This window comes from Pipistrellus hanaki (assembly GCF_964339955.1).
Source record: "Pipistrellus hanaki genome assembly, chromosome: 4".
Classification (NCBI taxonomy): Eukaryota; Metazoa; Chordata; class Mammalia; order Chiroptera; family Vespertilionidae; genus Pipistrellus; species Pipistrellus hanaki.
In genome coordinates, this window is record NC_140506.1 from 72060573 (window position 1) to 72085956 (window position 25384).

General features: G+C 48.4%; 1 protein-coding gene across 17 annotated transcripts in view; it reads left to right on the forward strand.

Annotated features, from left to right (window-relative positions):
- CUX1 (cut like homeobox 1) overlaps window positions 1–25384 on the forward strand; it is a 351459-nt gene that overhangs the window by 308705 nt on the left and 17370 nt on the right. For 12 of the 17 annotated variants that reach the window (XM_084881501.1, XM_084881490.1, XM_084881502.1 and 9 more), the window contains 4 exons: window positions 2596–2898; window positions 6032–6220; window positions 10758–11022; window positions 15855–19346. The exons of the other annotated variants lie outside the window; for them this stretch is intronic. In XM_084881501.1, coding sequence (XP_084737627.1) covers window positions 2596–2898; window positions 6032–6220; window positions 10758–11022; window positions 15855–16521 — 1424 coding nt within the window. In that variant the 3' untranslated portion in view covers window positions 16522–19346. Of the gene's footprint in view, window positions 1–2595; window positions 2899–6031; window positions 6221–10757; window positions 11023–15854; window positions 19347–25384 lie in introns of those variants that run through there. 17 annotated transcript variants of the gene reach the window in all.

Below are 25384 nucleotides of genomic sequence, written 5' to 3' on the forward strand. Positions count from 1 at the left end.
AACGGGTTTGTTGGTTGAATTGCAGTTGTTTTATTTGGGATTTTATCTTTCTAAGTATTTATACAAAATATCCCTTGTATTTAGAATACATTTACTATTTTCTTGGGTTCGAACTAGGTTGTTATCCTGTATATAGTATGTCTATCAAAGGATTCTCCAGTTATATGATCAACTGTAATTTATTTATTGCTTAGTGTTACATTTTGTTTAGCGAGGTAGCGAGTATTTGGGGGCACCTATATGTGCTGACGTTCACTGAGTGCTGATGTTCGTCTCCCTGAGGCCATAGCACCCACATGACAATGCCCGGCCTTCCCCATCCAACATGGCTCCGTGGGGGCTCACCATGTGCCGTGCTCCGTGGGGTGGGGGAAGAGAGAGCGCCAGAACATGGAGCTAACGGCAGATTTTTTTTTTTTTCTGTCTTTACCAGATGGACTATATTTCAGAGTTATCCAATAGTCAATGGGGAAAAGGGTATCTTTATGAAAGAATTATGGTTATAATAAGAGCAAAAATCATAACAATCAGAAAACCACCATTTGTAACCCCTGTGGGAATCACAGATCTAAGCCACAATCATCGATGCTGCTAAAACCAGGAGCGTGCTTTAGGAGGGATACATCGGGCTGAGACCTCAGCCCTGGTCAATTCTAACATCACCACATGCCTCCACGTGTGACTGCAAAGGAAACACACAGCACCACGGTGAAGTGCTCTGGCTAAAGAGAAAGGAACCTGAATCAAACCGCATCTCTAGGTCTTCCTGTACTTTATAGAACACACAAGGGATGGAGGGACATGTTAAGAAACACGGTGGCCTGGCCAGTGTGGTTCAGTGGTTGAGCGTCAAGCTAAAGGCAGATTTACCTTGTGGATAAGACAGCAATGCAATGTTGCTTTGTATTTGCCACCTGGACACAGTCTTTTTCTATATTTGAAAACTAGAGGCCCAGTGCATAAAAACTCATCCACTGGATGGCAGGGGGGTGGGGGGAATGGCTCAGCCCAGCCAGCCCCCTCTCACAATCCAGGAGCCCTCAGGGATGGGAGGCAACCCTGTGATCAGGGGAAGGCAATGCCCCCATCACACCTCTGCTGCTGCCATTGCCAGCAGCACAAGCCTCAGCCTGCCCTGGTTACCTGAGCCTCGGCTTGCCTGCACCTCAGGCGTTGGCTGCGCAGCCGCCATCCATGGCTTGCCTGCACTTCGGGCTGGCCCTGGGGGGGTGAGGGGATTGGAGGGCACCAGAGGTAGGCACATGGAGCTGCCAGACCTGTCTGGGGGCGGGCCCAGCTATGCCACAAGTCTGCCACTCTGGTGGGGCTGAGGGGACTAGGCGCCACCATCTTTAAGGATGTGGCAGTCAATTAGCATATTCCCTCCTTATTGGCTATGGGCACCACCATCTTAGTGAGGGCATGATGGTTACTTAGCATATCCCCTCTTTATTAGATAGGATTAGGAAATGGCCAAACCTTTTATTCCAGACATCGAGAATAGACGCCTGGTTTAATGGGTGATTCTAACAGAGAAGCCAGAGGGACCACCCTCCACAGAGCATGAGTTGACACACCCTATTGGGCACATGCAAAAACAAGATAGAGTCCTCTTCAAGAAAGGAACGCATGACCCCATCTTTCCTGGTATCCGTTGTCAATGTGGCACAAAGCTTGGTTTTCAGAAATACCTCCGATGGTTTGACAGGAAATGGCAGGGGAGAGTGCTCCTCTTCTGTCATTTCTCTCCAGTCTGGGTGCCTGGAGCCTTCTGGGATTATAGTGAGAACAGCCTTGGTTCCTGAGACTCAGGGCTGCCAAGTGCCAGCTAGGGTTTTAGGTCTCCTTATCGAGGGTCATCACTGTGGTGGCCACATATCATGGCAGCCCTTATTTAAAATAATACATCTATTTGATTTGTTCTGGAAATTATGGACAAAATTAGTATGTGAATCACAATCTAGGTAAAGTACTTCTGAATTACAGAATTACTAGAGGCATGTGCCCTGACTAGGAATCAAACCATAACCTCCTGGTTCACAGATCGACGCTCAACCACTGAGCCGCACCAGTGGGGCAATATGACTTTTTTTTTTTTTTAACAGATTGGCCTTTGTACTGAGTCATCAGAAACCTTTTATTTAAACCTACCGCTGTTCTTCTATTGCTATTATTCTTTTTAAATATGTGTTTATTGATTTTAGAGAGATGGGAGAAAGAAGAGGGAGAGAGAAAGAAATATCCATGAGAGAGAAACATCAATTAGCCTCTTCCTGCACAACCCTTACTGGGTATTGAGCCTGCAACCCAGGCATGTGCCCTGGCCAGGAACTGAACTGGCAACCTCTTGGTGCAGAGATGAAGCTCAACCAACTGAGCCATACTGACCGGGCTAATTTTTTTTTTTTTAATACCAAAAATGAGTGGTTACTCTCAGTCAAAAAAAATTATAAGATAAGTAAAATAGATTCATAGACTGCCATGCTGTATCCTTCTTATACAAGGCATTTACTTACTGTCCTAGGTAAGGAAAGTAGATGTACATGGTGAAAGATGGAAGTTTCAGCCTCAAATTTCTGTGTGCTTTAATTACAGAAAGCACACCAAAGACGTCTGCCAGCTGCAGCCCTGCACCAGAATCACCAATGAGCTCGAGTGAATCGGTGAAGAGTTTGACTGAACTGGTCCAGCAGCCCTGTCCCCCCATTGAAACAAGCAAGGATGGCAAACCGCCAGAACCCAGCGACCCGCCTGCTTCCGACTCCCAGCCCACCACCCCACTGCCTCTCTCTGGACACTCGGCCCTCAGCATTCAAGAGTTGGTAGCCATGTCTCCAGAGCTGGACACCTACGGTATAACCAAGAGGGTCAAGGAGGTGCTGACTGACAACAACCTTGGTAAGTTCTCTCCGGAGCTGCTGTTCCAGAGGTGGCAGGTCGCTTCCTGTGGAGTTCTTAGGTTCCAGGGGCCTCTGGCTGAGCCAGCCAGAGGTTTTAACTGTTTACAAAACGTCCCTCTGTTGTGAACACTTAAGAGGCTCATAAGGGTGCTAGAGGTCTCCAGGTCGATCCCAGCTGTGCCCACTCTGGGACCTCTTAAAAGATATGCATTTAGGGTTGCAGGCTACTCAGACCGTCCACTCCAACCACCCTGACTGTAGCGTGCCCAGTAGGGCTCCAAACCCTGTGGGCACAGAGCTGGGCAGGATCAGCATCAGCCCAGCAGCATCCGGATGGCACAGTGGAAGGGTCTGACAGACTGGATTCAAACCCCAACTCTCCTTACTGTCTGTGTTACTGAGCAAGCTACTCTCTGAGGCTCCTCAATAAAACTGGAACAACACTGCCTGCCATGGGCTGTGAGTGCCTTGCTAGGACTGCCTGGCATTCCTCTGCCTCATGAAGCTGCTTCCATTCCGCAGCCCCTTCCCCCACACCTCTTGTGCTCTGTTTGAGGGGGCTCTCACTGAGGGCTTATGGCACCACTCATCAAATGGCTGCAGCTAGAATATTAGGTGTTCAGTCGTTTCAAAACACTGTGCTCCTGCAGGATAGTATTGGACCAAGTGGGCTTCTAGTTTAGGCATCCAGAGAATGGAATCGGCCACTCCCAAACACATAGCCTTATTACCCGGGAGTAAAGTCAATTAAAAGAGCATTGTTTTCAGACAAAATTTCCGGTTCCTATGTCGTATATGAAAATTAATACCCTTTAATTTTTAAATGTTTTTAACCAAGATTTACTTATAATTAAATTATGAGGTTAAAAAAAAAGCCTTGTTCTCTTCCGTGCATGTTAAAATGACACCAGAGAGTTTTTGGAATTCGCCCAGTTCCTTCAGGAGGGACCTGTGTGTCTGTTTTCCCCAGGGGACAGGAGAAGAAGGGAGTAGCAGTGAAGTGCGTTCCAGGAAAGTTTGCACGGTGACCTCACAGCCTGGGGATGAGGCCAGCTTGTCTGCTTGAAGCCTTCCACTTAACTGCTTGTGCAAAACAGCACAAGAGAAAAGCAATATCCGCTGAGAACATTTTTAATTAATTCATTATATAAAGACTTAGCTGTTGACTTTAAAATGGCTAATTCCCCTATGACCATCAATTAGTAAAATGTGCAGGGATCCCTAGACTTGTCATCCCCTACCTTACAGTCTTATGACACATCCAAGGAAGTAGACCTGATATGGTATTGCTGTTCCTTCCCTTATAGGAAGTATCGTTTTATATAAATGTTGAAAATCAGCTGAAGAAAACTCTCCTTTTCTAAACTGATAAGTTGCAAGATCACAGTTTTGAGATTTTGATCCTTAAAATCTCATCCTAAGCCTTACCATTCATGTCCCCATCGGCGATGGAGTCGTAGCGATGATGTTCATGTGCAGACATAGCAGAAACCCACTGGTTTCTGGAACTTTGTTTCAAATACCATGAAGCACGAATCAGTGCTCTGAGCGGTGAGACTTTTGACTCCAGACAGATAACTTATGCCTCTGAGCAGGAACCGCCAAAAGGCTCCATAGCAGTGTCACCCTGCTCTCAAAGGTCTCAGCTTCTCCAGGAAAGGTGCTGCCTCAGCTATGGGCATCTCTCAGTGGATTAATGAACACAGAGGGGGCCAAATTCCAGCGGAATTAGACAGCACAGATGGCCCTTAATTGAGACTCAACTAAGGCAGTGTCTTAATCTTTGGTCTTAATCTTTGGGATCTTGGGGTATTTGTGCATCAATCTCTTGAAATCATATGCAGAATAGGTATGTGCACATTTCCTCAGGTGAAGGTCTGTAGCTTTCTTCAGGTTCTCAAATAGATCTGGGACCCAAAATGATTGGGAGTCACTACTGTGAAACCTCTAGAGGTAATACAGACGATTTTCTCAGACTCGTCGCTTGATTTTCCTCCCATACAACTAGGTGGATCAGCAACTAGCAAATAGCTGTTTATGTATGTCACTTTCCTGAACATAGTAAGTTTCTTAGAACGAAATAAGATCCATTTGCCAAATTAGAATGAGGTAAAACTTAAACAACCACAACAAAAAATGGCTAAAAACTTGGTAGGCTAAACTAAGAATTTGAAAAGCAGAGAAGCCACAAGTTTACAGAGTCAATAAATGCCTCTGCCATTTCTCATAGCTGCCCCATGAGCACAGTGACAGTGCTTCCCTGTCACAGATGGAGGGCATGAGGGACGGGAGCAGTAGCCAGGCATCCACAGTCATCCCCAGGAATTGTGTTCCGTGCACTTCATGGTACCAAACACACTGGCCTCTCTGAGCCCAGTCTCCACTTCTTCCTCATAAGTCCTGTTCATTGAAGTTGTTCAGGATGTGCCTGAACCTTTAAAAGTGGTGGCCCCTCTTAACCTGCAGCTTAATGGCCCTCACAGCGTTCTCCAGAGCGATGTGCCCTCTGAGAAGCCTGGGAGCAGGCTGCCCACCACGGCCCCGGGGAAGAGGCATCACGAAAAGGCGCCTTGAGCTCCAGTGGGCAGAGGCAGCTTAGACTGCAGGAATGGGCTTTCGGATTGGAAACGGCCTGCTTTTCAGAAAAGCATAGCTGAGGAGCTCTTTCTCCTTCTCTTTCCTGCTGTGACTTTGGGTCAAGTGGCCCGATTTCTCAGCAAGACCTGATAACCTTGAAAATCATGAAAGGAGCTGGTGCAGGCGGCCCTATGGTTTGAGGTTGTACAAGAGAGAGCTCCCTGTGTGCTACTTAACCTCCTGAGCTCAGGTTCGGGACTAACCACCTCAGATAAATGCAGCAGGTGTTACTATCCAGGCCTCAGTTCATCCAGAGCCTGAAGGCTTGACAGAAACTTTGTTGTATAAGCAGAATGCAGGAGTAAAACTGTCTCCAGGGGAGTTTGTCAGAAGCCAGGCTGAAGAAATGCATTACAGAGTGCTTGCTCCGAGCCGGGACCCAGCTGACCAGACTCTGGGCCTTTAAACCCCATGTCTGATTACAACCTCGACACGTACTTCCAAGACCCGAGGTCTCAATGATGACATCTCTCTTGGTTCTATTTTCTCTTTAGGTCAGCGCTTATTTGGGGAGACCATCTTAGGGCTCACCCAAGGCTCTGTCTCCGACCTCCTCGCTCGCCCGAAGCCCTGGCACAAGCTCAGCCTGAAGGGCCGGGAGCCCTTTGTCCGCATGCAGCTCTGGCTGAATGACCCCAACAATGTGGAGAAGCTGATGGACATGAAACGGATGGAAAAGAAAGGTAAGTTGCTTTCGCATTTCTAAGCGTGCTGTTTCTTTTAAAGCCTTAAGCAGAGCTGATGAGGAACATGGATCTATAACCAAGGGGCTATGAGGCAGGGCAAAGGATTTTTTACCGTCATCCACCAAGGATGGGAAGATTTGTGTCATTTTCTACATGACAGCCTAAACTCAAGGGCATTTTAGCACCAGGGAGCATTTTGACCATTCCTGATGGCCGCCCTGGTGGTCAGTGTATCCTTTTTCTTCCTTCGGGAGAGTAAGGCCACCAAGAAATGTGTGCCACAGCGCTTCGTGGTGGCTTGTGTTTGTTGTCTTTTGTTTGGTGAGTATTACATTTATTGCACATGCACCACATGCCAGGGACTTCCATATATTATCTTAATGGAGAGAGCATTAATCCATGCTTTTGTAGATAAATACACTCAGGTTCAAAGAAGTTAGGTGCCTGGAAAATGGCAGAGCAAATTCCTGCCAGACAGCGCTCCTGCTCTGAGGGCCGAGGGGCCTGTGGAGGCCGCGGCCTCCTAAGGGCTCTGTGCAGCACTTCCTCCAGCTCAGTGTTCACATTCTCCTTGTTCGCTGGAGGCTACACCGTGGGATACATCCTAAAGGATTTCCTTGGTGATGGAAAGTTATGCCTATTCCATCTCATGGTCTGCACTCCTACATGCTGCTTCTCATCAGTGAGTCCTCCCTTCAGAGGGGACAGTCCTGGTCACTGACCTGCAGTGTGAGCTCCCTCGGTGGCTGAATTCAAATCCCTTAGATGTGGAGATCCGGTGCAGCTGCTGGCCTGGCCATAAGAAGCTGTGACCGCCCTCCTTAAGTCAGCCTTTGCTGAGAAGCTCATCCAGAGAGTAGGCATGACAACCACCAATGTGGCTGTCCCTGGCCCCAACCCCAGCTCATCTGAGCCCAGGTTTATATCCTATGAATTCACCAAGGGAGGCTGCTGTTCACCACCAGCCCAGCATCACCGTCCCATCCCTCCAGGGAAGGACTGGAGCTCCAGAGAGGAGCGAGAGTCTCTGATGGATGCCTCCCCCAGGAGCTCGTGGGGCTGGCTGTTGTATCACATAGACTCTTCAGTTCCTGAGCACTTAATTCACACAGCTCCCTTCCATATAGATGGTGTCATCCAGAAAGATGAGTCTCTGGAATCATGAAACTTACATGATTTCAAGAGCTGGTATAAGTAAGGAGCAGGAATCCAAACTCATTCAAAGCTGCTGCTTTCAGCTGTATGCTCTCTGCCTTGAGCTGAGTGCCTGCCACACTGGGACTGTGTGCCCAGGCGGCCCTCCAACCCCCAAAGGGCCCTCCAGTGGGCTCCTGCCCACCCTCGGGTGTATAGACCAAGGCTCTGACTCAGGCCACATCCTCTCAGGCAGCTCTAGACCAGGGTTGTCAACCTTTCAGACCTCAAGGACCACCAGCGGTCCGCAGACACCAGTTTACAACCACTGCTCTAGAGAGTGCTACAACCTCCAGAAGCCTGGTGCCACATCACCACCCAAGTTTTTAAAATTTATTTAAATTACAGGAAATTTCAAATACAAAAACAGAGAATGATACCATGAATCCAATATATCCATTACCAAGTTTCAGCAATTATCAGTGCTCACCCAAGCAATTTAAAATTTCCTGCCCTCTGTCAAAAGGCAGTGTCCTCCCTCCCTGTGCTTGCTAAGTGCAGGAGCTCCCTCATCCAGGGGCAGGTTTGAAGGTCCGGGCCAGTCTTGCAGACATCAGCAGAGAGGCGAGCCCTGGTTCTAACACTCCCTGATGTATTTCTCCTCCTGGGCCAGTGGAAGAGGGCCTTAGCCCCGGAAATAAATATGGGGGGCGGAGGGAGGGTCCTTCAACTTCTTTCAACATGGGCTCTGGGCGCCATCTTGTGTTACAAAAGAGTTTCTGTTTCAGTGGGGCCCCTCCTCACATCCCAAGATCCCTGAGCGCTGCAGCCCCACTGTCTGCTCTCCCTAGTAGAGATGTTCACTAGATAAACCTTCACCAGCCCCAGTGGGAGACCAAGGCACCCGTTCCATCAGTACTTCCTGTGATTTCCATAGACTGCTTGTCACCCACCCAACAGAATGGGGCTGGTGGGACAGATCCGGCTCATTTCTTTCTGGCCTCTTAACTCTGTCATATTAACGGGGGTGAGGAAGTGAGGAAAAGAGATTGGCCTTCTCAGTTGTTTCCTAATTCTAATCATCAATGGCAAGTTAAGTAGCCTAAGTTTCTCGGCATCTGTTAAATAAGGGTAATAATGTTAACCTTTTCAGGTGTGAGGATTAAAACAGAATGTACCCAGTATAATAAGCAGCACACATAAGTGCTCAGTAAGTGATAGTTACTAAGTATTCCTTCAAAATCAATGAAAATAAGTTGTGCTACCAGGCTAGCCTAGGTAAAAAGTCTGCACCAGGTAACCACACTAGGATTAACATGGACACTATGCTTCCTTCTCTTTCATAAAGCCCTTCTCCCTTTACACAAATCCTTTATTGCTCTTTCTTCCTTCTAAACCTTTCTCTACCCCAGTCTGCCTTCTGCTTTTTGTTACCTTCATGAGATGGCCCTTCTCCCAACACAGTCACAGCACCTAGACACACACATATATGCAGCCTCTGCCAGCTCATGGGCGAGGCTCCTCTCCCTGGAGGCCACAGATGCACCGTGACAGTCCATACTCTACTTCTGTGGCTCCCATGGACACAGCCTCGGACCCTGCTCCCATGCTGTGGCCAGACGCAGCCACCATTGGGCAGGGCAGCCAGTGCTGCCCAGAACAGTCATCAGTTCTGTCACTTCCTACCTGTGTGACCTCAGCCTCTCTAAGCTTCAGTTTCTTCTTCTGTACAAAGGGGTGATGATAGTATCTCTCCTTGTGAGACTGAGTATTAATGATAAATGTTAGCTGATGATGATGATACTGCCACAACAAATACTATGTGCCATTTGAATTAAATATTTCTCATCTTCCATCAGTTTTAAGAAGCTTCAAAGACTTTTCAGACCGTATTTCAAACTAGTTCACTAGAAAGATCACTATGGAGGATTCATTTGCTCAAGAAGCTTATAGTTAGTGACGAATAACAATCAGAGAATGAAGCACAGACAGCACTAATAAAACTCTGAGAACCTAAAAACCAGGGATCGCCTTCCACTTATCTCACAGTCCATTTGGCACATCCCCAAGTGACAGTCACACTCTTAAGTCCCTGAACCTTGCAGCCAGCCCACTCCCCACTGCTTCTCCTAAGCCGTATCCCACAGCAAAACAAACATCTGCATATGTACTCCCCTCATTTCCAGCTCCTGTGCCATTCTCCTCTCTTCCAGGGCAGGCCACATCTCCCCAAGCTCTGAGCCTATGCCAGCCACTTCTCCACTCCTGGGTTGGCTCCTCACTCCTCAAAGCTCATTCCAGCAGGCTTTAAGTCCCCTTCTCATCATCATCTGCCAGCTTCCTGCTCACTCACTACGCTTCCTCAAGACTGTGGCCCGGGATCACTGTCTTCCTCCATGTTCACATCCTACCTCGCCCAGGGAGATTTTCTGACCCATCGGACCCATACATCACTTGGCCCTGATGTTTTTTGACCTCCTCAACCCTTGACTGTTTCTCAAATTTTGTTATCACCCATTACTCTCTCTCTCAAAATCTAAATTCAGGTATCCCACTCACTGACCACATGCTACCTTCCTTCCATCTTTCCATGTTTCTCTGTTCATTCCACCTTACCCAAGATGGCCCCCAGACATCCTCTGCCCATCTCTCCAGCCTTATGTCTGACAGCTCCTCCTACATGACTGCCCCTTTTGTGTGCACACACACACACAACACACTTTAACCATGCTGTTGTGTAGCTCTGTGTCTCTGCTCATGTTCTTCCCACTTTATGAGCAGACTCCTACTTAATCCTTCTTTGTCCTTCAAGATTCAGTTAAACATCATCTCCAGGGAAGCCTTCCCTGACCTCTCCTCAGGCTGTCCTGAGTTAAGTTCCCTCGGTGCCTTCCACTAAACTAGTCATACAGGGACTGACAGGAACCTGTTATAACAGAGCAGGTCCTTGATGAATGTGTTAGGTTTCAGAATGGTTCTAGTTCAAGTGTTTTAAGATGTTCTTGTGAGAGGAGAGCAGATCAACCTGATGCCACAACCCACACAAAAGTAATATCTATCAACCCTGGCCAGGTGGCTCAGTTGGTTGGAATGTCATCCTGTACACCAAAGGGTGGCAGGTTCTATTCCTGGTCAGGGCACATATGTAGGTTGCAGGTTTGATTCCCAGTTGGGACACATAGGAGAGGCAACTGATCCATGTTTCTCTCTCATGTCAATGTTTCTCTCTCACTCTCTCCCCCTTCTTCTCTAAAATCAATAAAAACATATTCTCTAGTAAGGATTTTTAAAAAGTGATCTCAATCCAATTGTATACCATGTACTGTACTATGAGGGTCAGGGGCTTGGGCAGATGTCACATCTGGGCCTGCCCTCATTCTGACTTCTCTCCCTTCCCCAGCGTACATGAAGCGGCGGCACAGCTCAGTCAGCGACAGCCAGCCCTGCGAGCCACCCTCCGTTGGCATTGACTATAGCCAAGGCGCAAGCCCCCAGCCCCAGCACCAGCTGAAGAAACCCCGTGTGGTGCTGGCTCCTGAAGAGAAAGAAGCTCTGAAACGAGCATATCAGCAAAAGCCATACCCGTCACCAAAAACCATCGAAGAACTCGCCACCCAGCTCAACTTGAAAACCAGCACTGTCATCAACTGGTTCCACAATTACAGGTACGATCCGGCTCTCCGCCCAGGAAATCATGGCTCTGGGAGAACACGCTTCCAGCCCTTGGGCAGAGGTTGATCTGTCCCACAGCGTGGCCATTAATGGCACACAAGGAGGATCTTCAGTGTGCCCCCTAGCCTACTGGGGTCTCAGAACTTGGTTAGTTCTCAGTGATTTGGCCAGTTAGGTGGTTTTTTATGTTTATTGGCATTCTTAACTCCAAAGATATAGGGTCATATAGTTACAAACAGTCCACACCCATGACAAGGAAAAAATTTCCTCTAATATGTATCACTTAATACGGGAAAGCGTAGTCATTCATGGTTCGATAGTAATGAATGTTCTTAAGTGATTTTTGCATGCTTTCTCTGGGTCATTTATGGTATTGTTTTCCAAATCAGTTTGATTGGTTTTGTAATTAAATTCAGTTGTGTAAAACCCTTTTTGGGGAGAAAGTTCATGAGTTAATGAAGATTCACTGAGCATCTACTAGACTTCCAGACACTGAGCCAACACTGTATCACTCCATCCTCATAACTATATGATGGATATAGTATTATCTGCATTCTACAGATGAAAAATATAAAACCAGAGCAAGAAAAGGCTGAGTGATCTCCTTTAAGAGCAAAGTAGACTGAGGTGCCGTTTGATTAGATAGTGGAAATTCACTGAAAGATACGAGTTGTTGGTCATAGCTGTAACGAAGACTTCCTCCTGCTGGAAACCAAGAGTTTCCAGTGGCCTGGTGGAAACTCCGCTTTTTTCATTTCTTATAAGGGGCCATCTCAATTGTAAGTTCCCATCAGAACTTCATTTTCTATAGGGCTCAATAAAACTAGGGCCAGTACTCCTATGCAGCTACTGTGGGCAGGGCTCTCACAGTTATCTCAAACAAGTGGCAGGCAAGAGATCATAGCCAGTCAAGGGCTAGAGGGAGGAGTTGTCTCTCTAACTGAGCCCTGTGTCTGATAGGTTCTGCTGGAGATTCCGAAGGAGCCTAATAAACCTCCCAGCTTCTGAATAAATTGGAAATTTTTTAAATTTAAGATGGGAGCCAAAATAGCATCTTTATTGCTGATAAAGGCTAAGTTAACAGATGTAGCTTAGTGTGAAAGCTGAATAGACCTGCTACCGCAGTGGTCGGCAAACTGTGGCTCGCAAGCTGCAGTTTGCCGCTCTGTTGCCTAATGAGTTTGCTGACCACTGCATAAGGCATTACCCTTACCCAGAAATTTTGACTTCAGGTTAAAGACATTAGTACATTATTAAAATGCTTTTTAAGTGTTTTTCCCTAAGGCAGTGATCGGCAAACTCATTAGACAACAAAGTGGCAAACTACGGCTCGCTAGCCACATGTGGCTCTCGAGCCACAGTTTGCCGACCACTGTGCTACCTGACCCCTAGAACCTTATCCACAGAGATTCATACAAGGACTGGCACACAGTAGTACTCATGGCAACACTGGATCCAGGCTAGCTCCAACGAGGACAAAGAATTTATAGGAAGTGAATACAAACAGCTTAATCATCCTAATTTACCAATCAGATAAAAACAGGTAACATGAGGCCTCCTCCCATATTCTACCTCAATAATGGAGATCCCTCTACATGGAAGGAAACTTTGACAGTAGTAAATAAGTGATGGGGAGAGAATGATTCAAAATATGGGCAGAGGTTCACTGGAGCCTCTCCTTGCCAGGTGTTATGTCATCCCATTTCACTTTCTAGCCACAAAGGAGCATTTGAATATGCACTTTCAAGTCTTCAAGTTAGGTCCATTTTAATGCAAGTATTATAACTCTGGACAGCAGTGCATGAAGCTATAGATTACTGAGTATCTAGTTAAAGGTGCTACTAATGACACAGAATATCTTCAAAACCATTTTCCCTGGTCCTATTGGGGCCACCTTTTCTCCAGATCTTGTTCAGGCCTCAGCTAAGTGTCAGTCACTGCCTCCTGGACAGAGCACACACTCTCCAGCTTTCTCAGCTGTCATCACTCAACTTTCTGGTCTCCTGACCTCCATGGTGGTCAACTGGTCATTGTGGAGATGCAAATTCAATTATACACCCTGGATAAAAACAGAGAAGAAAGAGAGAGGAAGAATAGCAATAACACCTCATGACTTAATAAATGAGCTCAGTTCTGGATCTAAAGTAGATGCTTCATAAATGCTTTCTTTCAAAAATAACTCCATATCAAAACAGGCAGAGCTATGGAAGAGCAAAGGGCAGAGATTAGCTTTAGCTCCAGAGATCTGGAAAAATATCTGGGAGGTCTGAGGTATACAGGGTCATGAAAGAAGAACAAGAATGTTATAAGCTATAAAATAGGCCACCTTACCACAGAGCTTCACACAAGGACTTGCGCACAGAAGTACTCAGCACACATCACTGAATGTGTTTAATTCCTAAGCGAGAAAGCAGTTTCTTACATTCTTTCTGTGGGAGTTAGATAGCAGCATTGATTTTATTTTCTGCTGCCCCCCCTGGAACCTTCAGGGAATACTGCTTGGATCAGTTTTTGCCCCCATCCAAAAAATAAAACTTTACTTCCTCTTACCCTTTCACCCTAAGGAAATTAGAAGTATCTTAGAGTGGCCATTTACCTAGGAATGCGACCAGGATTGCCAGAACAGCGTACCCCAGAGTGCCTGGTCTCCTGGAAGAGCAGGTCCGCCCAGTAAAAACTCTTTCAAACCTAAAAGCCACGGTGGCCTGTGAACCTTGCATGACACACCTGACAGCCAGATCTGTTCCTGGGGCCTGGTCTTGCTAGACCAGAAGACAATCTTCCTCTTAGACATGGAGACTATTCTAGGCCAAGAAGGATGATGTCTTATATCTGTTGAGCACAGAATATAGGGTGGGGCAATGATAAGTTTACAGTTGTTTGTGGGAAATAATACAGTAATTAATAAATAATACAAATATAAACTTTGTTTCATGTATTCACAATTGTAAACCTACTTTTGCCCCACCCTGTATATGCCAAACACTGAGCCAAAAGCTTTATAAGTGTTATCTTATTAGACCCTCCAATCAGCAGTTGAGTGTAGTGCTGCCAGCCCCGTTTTACAGAGAAAGGTTATACACACTGAGCTGGTGAGGATGGCAGCCTGGAACCCATGCCCCCAGGCATGAAGCTGCCCCTGCCCTCCCCTAGCCCATCTACCTTAGCCTTAGCACGTTCACATCTTCACATCAAGCTCAAAAAGGTTAAGGAAATTATCCAAGTTACACGGATAGGACGTGACAAAGCCAGATTTTAAACCTAGGATTGTCAGTTCTAAAAAGCCTTTGCCCTGTGCTGGGCCAGCCTGCCCCTGAGACTCAGAGTTAGCATTTGGGCCTGTGACCTGGCTAGACTAAACCTTTAGCTGCCCTCCTAGCCTCCCACCTCCCCAACAGGGAGGGTAGGATTAGGTGTTCACCCCAACTAGCATTTTCAGCTGCCAACAGGCTTTAAAGCCAGCAGGGCGGTTTGCCCTCCCAGCACAGTGCCCAGGAACCTGTTGATAGGAACTGCCATTTCTCAGGCTCCCACGGAAGCCCCAGAGAAGAAGCAAAGTCTTCTGTGACCCCTGGGAAGACTTCAGGACCTCACCCTACACCTCAGGCTCAGAAATCGTCTTCAGAACAAGAGTCAGAGCTCACCCTCTGCTGGGAACAAATAATTACGTAGCAGATAGCGCTGACTCACTGGACTGAACTACAGCCAGATTCTCCTTGGCTCCAACACTTCCCACATCCAACACAGGACCTGACATATACTGAGGTCTCAGAAACATTACCTTTATTGAATTATGTTTACTGCAGAAAATATTTTCCTGCATTCCTCATCCAAGGGCTTTCTGCAGGACACTGGACTTAGTCATTTACCTGAAGATCCTTTTCCACTAACGCTGGCTTTTTCAGCTCTTTGGAATACACTCCTAGAGAGACTTCTGATTGAGCCCAGTGCCATCAGCATGATGGGAGAACATCTGGCACAAAAAGGCTTACTAAGAGCCCTTCATGGTGTCTCCAAGGCCTTGGAAACAGAGAAGACCAGGGCCGTTATTTCCTTCAGACTCAACAACGTGCTGGAGCACATTCCCCACTGTCAGCTGCACCATTAAAACATGCTTGAGGCACATCTTTGGGCTCCTTCCTGCTTGATCGAAGTGACCCTTCCCTGGTCTTCTCCTTTCAGAGGAGGAAATTAGTTGAAACATAATTTGATGGAATCCCACTTAAGCCTTGACCAGAGCCCCTGACGTGTGGCTCAGAGAAAGGTTATGGATGCTGACGGTTTCACTCTGGGCATTGTCCCTTAATTGGCGCGCTCGCGCTCGCGCTCTCGCGCTCTCTCTCTCTCTCTCTCTCTCTCTCTCTCTCTCTCAGCCCTGAAGTCCTGTATGTCCATTTATTCCTGTAGACCAGTAGGCACCATGCTAGGCCTAGGTGTGCAGAGTAAATGGGAACTGGCCATTCCCCGCCGAGTTAGGGTTGGGGTGGGATGGAGCTGGAGATGCCATTAGATAAGTTACATTGGCGCTCCAGACTGGCAATGCCACCACGGAGCAGGACAGCTTATGCCAGGCACAGAGTTTGGGAAACAAGTGAGGGCTCTGCTCAGGCTCCAGGCCAGGCCAGGGGTCGGCAGTGACTGGCCACCGGGCAGCTGAGGAGCCCAGGCTCTGCCCTGCGCGTGGAGGGCCTTTGGGGCCGCAGGGTGACGTGTGGGGATGCGGAGAGCAGGGGGGCGGGCGGAGGGCCGGAGCCCCGGACTCCCGGAGGGCCGTGTCCGCCTGTGCACAGCAGCTCACGGCGCCCTCCCTGCTTGTGTCTCGTAGGTCTCGGATCCGCAGAGAACTGTTCATTGAGGAGATCCAGGCCGGGAGCCAGGGCCAGGCCGGGGCCAGCGACTCCCCGTCGGCCCGCAGCAGCCGGCCGGCGCCCAGCTCCGAGGGCGACAGCTGTGACGGCGTGGAGGCCGCCGAGGGCCGGGGCGCCGCGGACGCGGAGGAGTCGGGCGGCCCCGCGGCCGCCACCAAGTCTCAGGGAGGGCCCGCCGAGGCCGCCGCCCCGGAGGAGCGCGGAGAGGAGGCGCCGCGGCCCGTGGAGAAGCCGGAGCCGCCGCCCTCGGGGACCCCGGCCTCGCAGGACACCGACGAGGGCCGCCCCCGGGCACCACCGCCGCCCGAAGGCCCCGCGGACGGCCCGCGGCCCGTGCCAAACCCCGCGGCCGCCGCCGGGGAGGACGCCGCTACCTCAGCCGCCCCGGGGGAGCGCCCCGCCCGGGCCCGGGACGCCGCCCCCAGTTCCGCTTTGCCAAGCACCAGCGCGCCGGCCGCCCGCAGGCCCAGCTCGCTGCAGAGCCTCTTCGGCCTCCCCGAGGCGGCGGGCAGGGACTCGCGAGACAACCCCTTGAGGAAGAAGAAGGCCGCGAACTTGAACAGCATCATCCACCGCCTGGAGAAGGCCGCCAGCCGCGAGGAGCCCATCGAATGGGAGTTCTGAGGCGCTGCCGCCCGCCGCCCGCCGCCCCCTGGCGGCCGCCGCTGGGAGCCGGGGCGGGCGGGCGGGGCGGGTACTGAGGCAGCGCCACCCCGCGGCCCGGACCGTGTAGCGCACTTACTGCCCTGCGGGCCACAGGGCAAAATCGCCATAGGCCAAGGTGCATATAGAAAACAAAGGAGCATTAAGCCCAATCTTTGTCGTGTTTTCAAGGAAGAAAACGGAAATGTGTAGTCGAGCTTTTTTGTACCCTGAAGTGTTTTTTTTATTGCCCTAAGTGATTTCCACAGGTTCTGGAATAACTCTTACAGCTTTGCCTTGCGCCCTCCTCTTTCGTGTGGGCTTTAAAAAAAAAAAAAAAATCAAACCCACATATTAAAAGGGGGCTTTTTATCTGCCATCTAATGGCTTCAGAGCGATAATACACTATTATCTTCTTAAACCAGGAAAGGGGGAGGGGGGATTTTTCAGAAAAATTAAAAAAGAAAGTTTTTGTAGCTGTTCAGTTGCCACTAAGAGATTGCACAGTCAAACCGACTCTAAACACACTAGTTTGGATTCCTAAATATTTTCAAGTAAAGAATCTTCTCGTTTGAAACTTTGAATTAAAATAAAACACATTTACTCCATATTTTTTAACAAAAAGAAAAGTCACATCAGGAAAATAACTGATTTTGTGGTAGCTGATATAGTGTTTTCTTGTACGTGAATAGAATCCTGACATGTAGTGCACATTGATCCATAGCTTTAACTGACTCTGGGCTTTTGCTGGCCAGGGTCTGTTTAATACACTCCATTCTAGGCCAAATCAGGACAAAAAGAAAAGATCCGAATCTAGGTATTTTATAATCTGCTTTTTAACCTCTAACCGCAGAGCACGCTGATCAGACCTCATATCTCGGAGGTTTAGGAGACAAGTTAGAACTGTAGCATGTACCCGTTCATTTCGTTTAATTTATGGTGTCTACGTCTGTGTTAGTGCGTCTGCACATATGTGAGCATTTAAAAAAAGGAGGAAAGAGTAGGCCACTAAGGTTCTGGGGCCGAACGGCCCACCCCTCGTAGACAGCAGTCTTTCCTTGGCACAGAAGGCACCACACCTCACACCACTCTCCCAGGCGCCTGATGGACTGAGCCCCACCAGGGGACGCCGCTCCCTGGGCCTGGGCCTGGGCAGGGCTCTCGCGCACTCTCTCTCTCTCTCTCCCTTCCTTCCCACCACAAGCACTGATGACTGTTGAAGTCGTGGGAAGCTTCCTTCCCTGCAGAAGAGAGAACGTAGCAATCTGGGCTCTGCTCCCAACCCCGTAGAGATGGCCGAAACTGACACCAAAACGTAGATGCTCTTCACTTCCAGACCAGACCGTTGACCCTCCATTCATTTTGCCTCTTGGAGCGTTCTTTTACGCAGTCTTTTACTTAGTCTTCTAGGGCAGTCTAAGTACAAATCAAAAGTCTAACTTGTCTCTGATTCCTCCTGTTGTCTATGTGTATATGCGTGAGAATAGAGGTGGATGAGAGTGTGCGTGTGTGCGTGTGTGCAATTTTATACGTCTGTGTATTTTCTTAAGTACCTGTGCACACATAGAGTGCATTACTGCCACCTTTTTTCAATAAGCTGTTTTATCAGTTATGGCTTCTACAAGTTTGCTAATTTAGACTCCTTTATTGCCATATCTTTAAACTAACAATAGATGATTTCGGTATATATATATTTTTTTTGCTTATTTATAGGTGCTGTATTTTATTATCTGATTGTTAGGAAGGGATGAAAGGGGCAAATATTCTTTAGAGGGATAGACTGCCGGCAGTATTGGGTATAATTTACAAGATGTAGTTGTCATACTGTATATTACTGATTGAAAACTTTTTGACCGTATTGTGTATCATTGAAACCTTTGTCTTAGGTCAACATCTTTGGATGACATTTTAATGGTGCATTCATTATTTCTTAAGTTTAATTAATATTATCTTTTTTTGATTTGGGGGTGGGAGGGAGTTATAATTTTAGAGGTATGCTCCCGCTATTACACCTCAGTGTGCTTGTATTAATTAACTTGTAGGACTTTGACTGTAAGATGTGAAACCACATTTCTTGCATGATGTTTTAGAAATTATATATTTCATTTACAGTCTTTTAACCTGCAGCTGCAGCACTTAGTTCAAGTTTTCACAAATTTAAGAGTCACTACACTAAAGACAATGCCTTTTCATGAATAAGAAGTTTTCAGAAGGCTCTAGGAGGCTGTGAGGCAGGCCATTTGTCTTTTGATAGTTGCATCATCTCTGAACTTGAAATCTGGTTCAGTGAGAAGAGAATTCAAAATGGAGGAGCTTAAGGGGAAATAGATTAACATCTGGCTCAATTCAGGTGCATTAAGAAGAGCACATTTGCATTAGTGACCCTTAGAACAGTGAGTAGCAGAGCCCCTGACAGTACTGTGGTGTCCTCTCCACAAAAACCTTGAGGGAATTTTGTCATCATGTGATGTGTGATGAATCACTAAATATCTGATTTTCATCAGAATCAAAAGCAGGGAGCTAACAGGAAATATTAGGGTAGAGTTAATTTTAAAGGCATGACTGTTAAATATGGAGGTATTAAATCTGAAGAAATTGAAAAATTGTAAATTTGTTCATTCTTGTGGCCAAAAAGTAACAGTCTAAAACAGCCATTTTGGCTCTTCCAAGCAATTTAGTCATTTTTGCTGTTGTGTTTTTTGTGGTTTTTGGTTTTTTTTTTAAAGTAGGTTATTGTTTATTTCCATTCTGTCTTTTTTGCCAGACTTACATCTGGGTGCTTGATACAATCAGTTGGTTAAATTTTGCTTGCAGTTCTGTATTTGTATTTTTTTTTCCTTTATTTATTGTTTCCATTGCCATCCCAACCCTATGCTCTTTTGTGTTTAAGCTATCACCGCCTGTAATTCTTCTAAGAACTGCCACTAAGTAACAGAAACCTGTCAGCACAGGAAGTGTCCCCCTCCTCACAGCGCCCCTCATTTTGAGTCTAAGGATTGATCTTTCATCTTGATAAGCAATATTCAAGTGCCTTGAACAGCATCTTCTCTGTGGGGTTTCACCTTCAGCTGGCTGGCGTTCCAAGCAGTGGCTCCCACAGGCAGCTGACCTCCTCTTTACGCTCCATCAGTTTAAAAAGCTGATTTGTACCTCTCCCCTGGGGAAAACGGTTCCATGCAAAACACTAACACTTCATTACAAGCTCCATTATACCATTTTAAATGGCTTCTTTTTGTTAATTGGAGGCAGTGTTCATAACTTAAGGTTTTTGCCATTACTTAGCTGGCTAAGTGGAGGCTCAGCGTAAAATCGGTGTTCGCGTCAGCCTCTTGCCCCCTGGCTCCTGCCCGTGCTCTCCCGTGGTGTCTGAGGTGCAGGGTGTGTGCGTTCTGGCCTGGACTCTTCCACCGCCCAGCTCCCAAGTGACTTCCCTTGAACCCCCAGATCAGTCAGGATGTCTATGATTTCTGTCCACCAGACTGCTTTTCTTGAGAAAGAATAACCACAGCCATTAGCTCAAATTATTCTCCGAGCTGACCTGCCTGAGGAGCATCGCACCCCGAGGTGGCTCGTGGTCGGCACACTGCCCCGGGATGCAGGCTTAGGAGAAGTCTCCAGGAAATGCCAGGATCTTGACTCGTATGACTACTCTCAGACCCTGGGCATTGTATCTGGGAAGGTGGCTGAAGCAAGAAGGTAACCATTGATGGCCTCCCTGTACTTCCGGTGCACAAATGCCTCTCTGCCCGGATTCCTTCCTGATGGCATCTTTGCTTTCTCCCCGTTTAAAATCCATCCTGTCCCATGTGGACGTCCAGGTCTCCTGGTTGGTGGTCCAGACCCAGAGGGCTACGGAGCTCTGGGTTAATTTCCTCTGTGCACGAGCGTCCCCCGCCCCGGGCCCTGCTGGCGAGCTCCAGGAGGAAGGCAGCGCCCCGCCTGCCTCCTCAGCCAGGCACATCGGTCAAGAGCAAACCTCGCAGCAGGCAGGTTGTGCTTTAATCCAGGGGAGCGCCCAGTGCCGCTGACTCCCCTAAGATCAGGCAGCAGTCACGCTCTGAGAGACTAGAGTAAGAACCACCCGGCATCTCGGGCTGCCAGAGGGTGCCTTCCCGGCTGCTGTTTCTCTTTCCTGAACTCATGTTCTTTCGTGCAGGAGTAATCGGTGAGCTCTACGGACGTTCTATGCAATGGTTTTCATTCCTCTGATTTTAGAGAAACAGACCTTACTGAAATAGCAGAGGAGCAGGGGAGTATGTGCACATCCTGGGTGAGCACAACGTGGAACAGTGACAGTGACTCGGGAGCAGGAGCTGGGGGACCACAGCCTTTACCTTAAATGCACTATGACGGCCGCCTCTCAGCAGGCCTGGAAAAACAAGAGTCTGCTTGTGGCTCTCCCAAGCCCCTGCTTTTGGAGGCCAGAAAGCCAGCTGTGAGGGGAGGTGTAACCAGGCGAGGTCCTGGCATGGGGTGGGCTGTTGGCCGCAGGTTTGGCTCCTTCCCTGGACGCCCTCCCTTGTCACAGCCCTCACGTACCCCCGTCTACCTCACTAGCCTGTGCTCCCGTTTGACACCACTCCTCACCCACACCCCTCGGAACCATGCAGCAAGAGGGCTGGGGGGAGAGAAAAAGGCTAGGAGGGTGGCATCCAGGATCTAGGCCTGGAGGGCAAGCATCTTCTCTCTCTTGTGAGCACAACATGTAGGCAGCTGTGCTCTGTGAGGCACATGGATTTTCCTCTTGACTTCCACCTGTTCTTAAAGATCTGTCAGCTGTTTCCTTGGCAGGCAGGGACAGTCTCAGGCCTCAAAGGGCCTTGTCTTTGGCCTGCCTTTCCTTTCTGCCCATTTCTGCTCAGCTGTTACGATCCATCACAGTCATTCTCCTTGCCCTGGGCTGCCCCTAAATGGCCACATGAGGACACTTCCCTGGGGTTCCTACCTGGCCTTGGGGAACTCTGTCTTTATTCTCTCTGGCTCTGGGAGGTCAGGACTTCAGCTCCACTGTCACACTCCTTTGGAAACACCTCAAATATAGCATTCTCCAGCCCAGTCACCCCGTCTTCAGTCACGTGGCTCTTTTCTTCCCAAGAATATGCCAGCCTCCACCCAGTGCTAAAGGAAACCAGCCCCCAGGGCTGCTTTTTGGATGTGGATCCATCCTCCCTGGTGGCCAAAGTGTTCTCCTGATGGAAAGGATTTGGAAGTGGGAGCGTGAGATCTGTGCCGTCATCCTGTGCGTGAGCACTTACCGGTAAAAGCTCACGTGTAATAAATGCCCCCAGTCCCTCTGCAGTTTCATTTGGGCCTTGGTGTCAGGTGAGCCTTCACGACCCACAAGGCAGAGCTCCTGCCCTGAGCGGCAAGGTGGTGGCCTGGGACTCCAACGTGATGTAGTTCCATTTCCCAGTCCATTGCATGGCAGTCTGGCCAGCTCGCTTGCTTGCTTGCTAAGAGATTGGTCCAGTTTGACAATACCATTCCCATTCCCATCAGTTTCTGCCTTTCCATAGATGAAACCTACTGGGGGAAGAAAGGAAGAAACAAGTTCCCAAATAAAGTTCCAAAAAGATCCAGCTCTAAGACCTTAGAGTAATGGTCGTCAGCTAGTGGTCCGTGAGGGGTGCTGAAGCTGAGGCCAGAGGACAGGGTGCGGGGAGCAGCCAGCTGAGCGAAATGGGCCCGACCCAGAGCTCCTGCCCAGCAGTCGCAGCGGCCTGTGAGCCTCCTGCCTGGCCAGGGAATGAAGGGAAATGCAGTCCCCCCTCATCAGTCCCACTTGGCAGGAACTGCCCACTGCCCAGGCCGGGCTGCCGCCTTTCCACCACCTCCTCCCTCCAAAGATCTGTGTCCACGCTGACAGTGGCATCATCTCCACTTTCGTTTTTGGATGAAGTGACATTTAGCTTTAACAAGACATTTCCAAAGCGCCTAGTCTCCTCAAAAATGCTGACTTTAAAAGTTGGGCATCGTAGACAAAGAACCCTAAAAAAGGTTAATGAGAGACATTAGGCTATCCGTAAATGTGCGCTTTCCCCGCCCCCGTCCCTAAACTTTCCAGACACCTTTGAGTTGCTTTTATGGTCATTTTATCCAGTACTGTTAAGAAGTGTGGCCTGTGTTACTGTAATTTCTGTAGTGTTTAGGCTTTAGTTTCTAATCACAAAATATGCTATTTGCTATGTATCAAGCTTTCTGTGGTCAGAAAGGAAAGGTGCCTTATATCCCAATGTCACGGCTCCATCCCCATGGAAAAGAATCAGAAGCACAGTGCGAATGGAAGCGTTGGGACTTCCGTTGGTGAAACCAGACTCCCATCAGCCAGACACATGGAAGTGGCGCGGGGCTGCTTTTGTTCTATAGTTCCTTTTTCCCCTTTTTCATTTTCCTTCTGTCTTTTTTTCTTTTTTCCTTTTTTTTTTATTTTTAGTTTGCTTTAAACAGAAAGCACTTAAATAGATGACTATATGTAAAAGCTCTGTGCAATAGAAATCACTTTTCTTCATTTTTAAGAGATAATGTATTGCACACCAAATGAACTCAAAGTAAGCTTTAGACCAAGACGATTCAGGTTGTGGATGAGTATGTTCACTGTAGTTCCGTTTATTCATGAACCGAAGGGAAACAGGCTTCCCTGCCCCCGCTCCCGGCCTGCCCATTGCTGACCACCACGCTGGGCCTGCGGGGCGCTGGGCCAGAGCCGCTGGCTGGGCAGGCGGCAGCGTGGGGGTGTTTGTGACTCAGCAGCTGAGAACCTCCCTTCCAGCACTTAACCTTTTCTTGTTGAGATGGATTGACTGCTACTGACCTGCCAGCGTGCGTGAGGATAATTATAAAAGGATGTTTCCTTGAGGGGAAAAAAAAAAAATTATTTCTATCCTCTTCTATTTATTATTAGGTTAATCATTTAAGTACTTATCAGGAGTATATTGTTGTTTTACGTTGTTGTTGTTGTGTGTTGTTGTTATAAATGCTTTTTGCTATCACTCCAATGGTTACTGTCTTCTGCCTCCTGCCTCCCCATCCCACCCCAAAAAAAGAACCGAAGGGCCTGGGGTTGACGGGGGGCAGAGGGAGTCTCTCCAGCAGAATTAGGCGACTGTCTCCAGGGCAGCCACTCAGAAGCTGGTGGACCTCACGTGTCTTTGTAAATAAGAGTTGACGAACAAAAACCTACCCGTGCGAGGAAATGCCGAGTTGAAGAACACTGGTGTGAGGAGCTGCAGAGGAGACTTAGAGAAGCAAGGTTGAGTTCCCCAAAGCCTCCTAGAGCCTCTGTGCGACTTCCGGGTTCATGAAGCTTCAGCGAGGAGCCCTGGTCAGAGGGCGCGGCGGCCTGGCCAAGGCTATGACTTCCGAGGGAGAGGGCGGTTTCTTGTAAGGCTCACGGGGGTTGACATGGTTCAGTTGGCTGTTGTTGCTGTTGCTGTTGTTGTTGCTGTTATTGTTGTTGTTTTTCTTGCATACGAATTTGGTCAAAACCATCTGTTGAAGCAACAGTGTTCTTAGCTTGGCTGTGGCTTGGGGGCCCACACCAAGGAGGTCATGGGGGAGCCCCTGCCCCCTTACTGTGGTTACGTGTGCAGGGAAGTTAGATGTGGGCAGAGCTCTCTGAGGAAGAAGCACAGCCAGCAAGACACCCAGTTGCTTGCAGAGGGGAGTGAGGGCGAGGTGGGTCTGGCCTCGGGCCTGTGGGCTCACCCTCGTGGGCACAGGAGAAGGAAGCTCCCCCAGGCCAAAGCAGGGGGTGAAAGGCACCTCGAGAACTGCTGACCCCGGCTGGCGCCAGCCCGCGGTCTCTGCTCCATCCACCAACCCCCGACTCCCTCTCCACGCCATGACTTTTCCCCTTCTCTGAAGTCATTTGGAGGCCCTGGTTTTGTTCTCATCTCTCAAAGAAACCCCTCCAGTGAAACAGCTGTCCTCATCCCCTCCCCAAAGGGTTTCCACTTCTCTCTCATCAGTCTATGCATGTCTCTCTCTGGAGCCGTTTTCTGCCTCTTGAGAAAACGGGCATCTCATGTCCCACCATCTGAGACCCTCAGAAAATGCTGTGCATTTTGGAGATGTGAGGATGCGTTCAAAATTCTTAAAGCATTTGAGAATAGCTTGTTATAAAATGAAAGTGGGACAAGAAAAGGCTTTCCCACGTCCCTTTCCACTGAGTCAGACCTAGCTCTTTGCAATTGTGCAATAACTACTTGCCTGCGAGCGGGTAGCCACGCTCCTGTCCAGACTACTAACACAGCACAAGCCAGGCGCGCTCATGGAGTGGCGACTTCTTCCGGAGAATTCTTAATAAGCTCAGCTCCCATTCCCCCCCCTCCCCACCCAGTGTATCGTGGTGTCTTACATTTTAGCAGTATTTTATATTTTCTGTAACGCACTAAGTCTTAGATGTTTTTAGAGCTTGTTTGTTAATACTCACAATCACAGACTTTTTTAAAAAGATCCTCACCGAGACCCAATTGACCAAAAAGAAAACTTTCAAAAAGGCATCATTTATTTGTACAAATAGCTTTGAGAAGCCTCTGCTGTGTTGCTGTGACCCACCTCTGGTAACATTTTATTTCTTGCTATTTGTTTTCAACATTAAGAGTCAAAAGTTGCTCCGGCTGGCATGGGGGTGGGGGAGGCACCCGTCAGACCCTCGGCCTTGTCCCTTCTGTCTTTGGTTAGCCATACGATGTTTGTTCTCAGCACTGTACAACGGTCCCTATATGATATGGAGAAGCAATATCACTGTATGAAACTCACACCATGTATTATTATTCACTAGCACCCTAGGTGTGATAATTGAAGTAAATATCTTTTATACAAACACAAGAATGTGTGGGTCGTT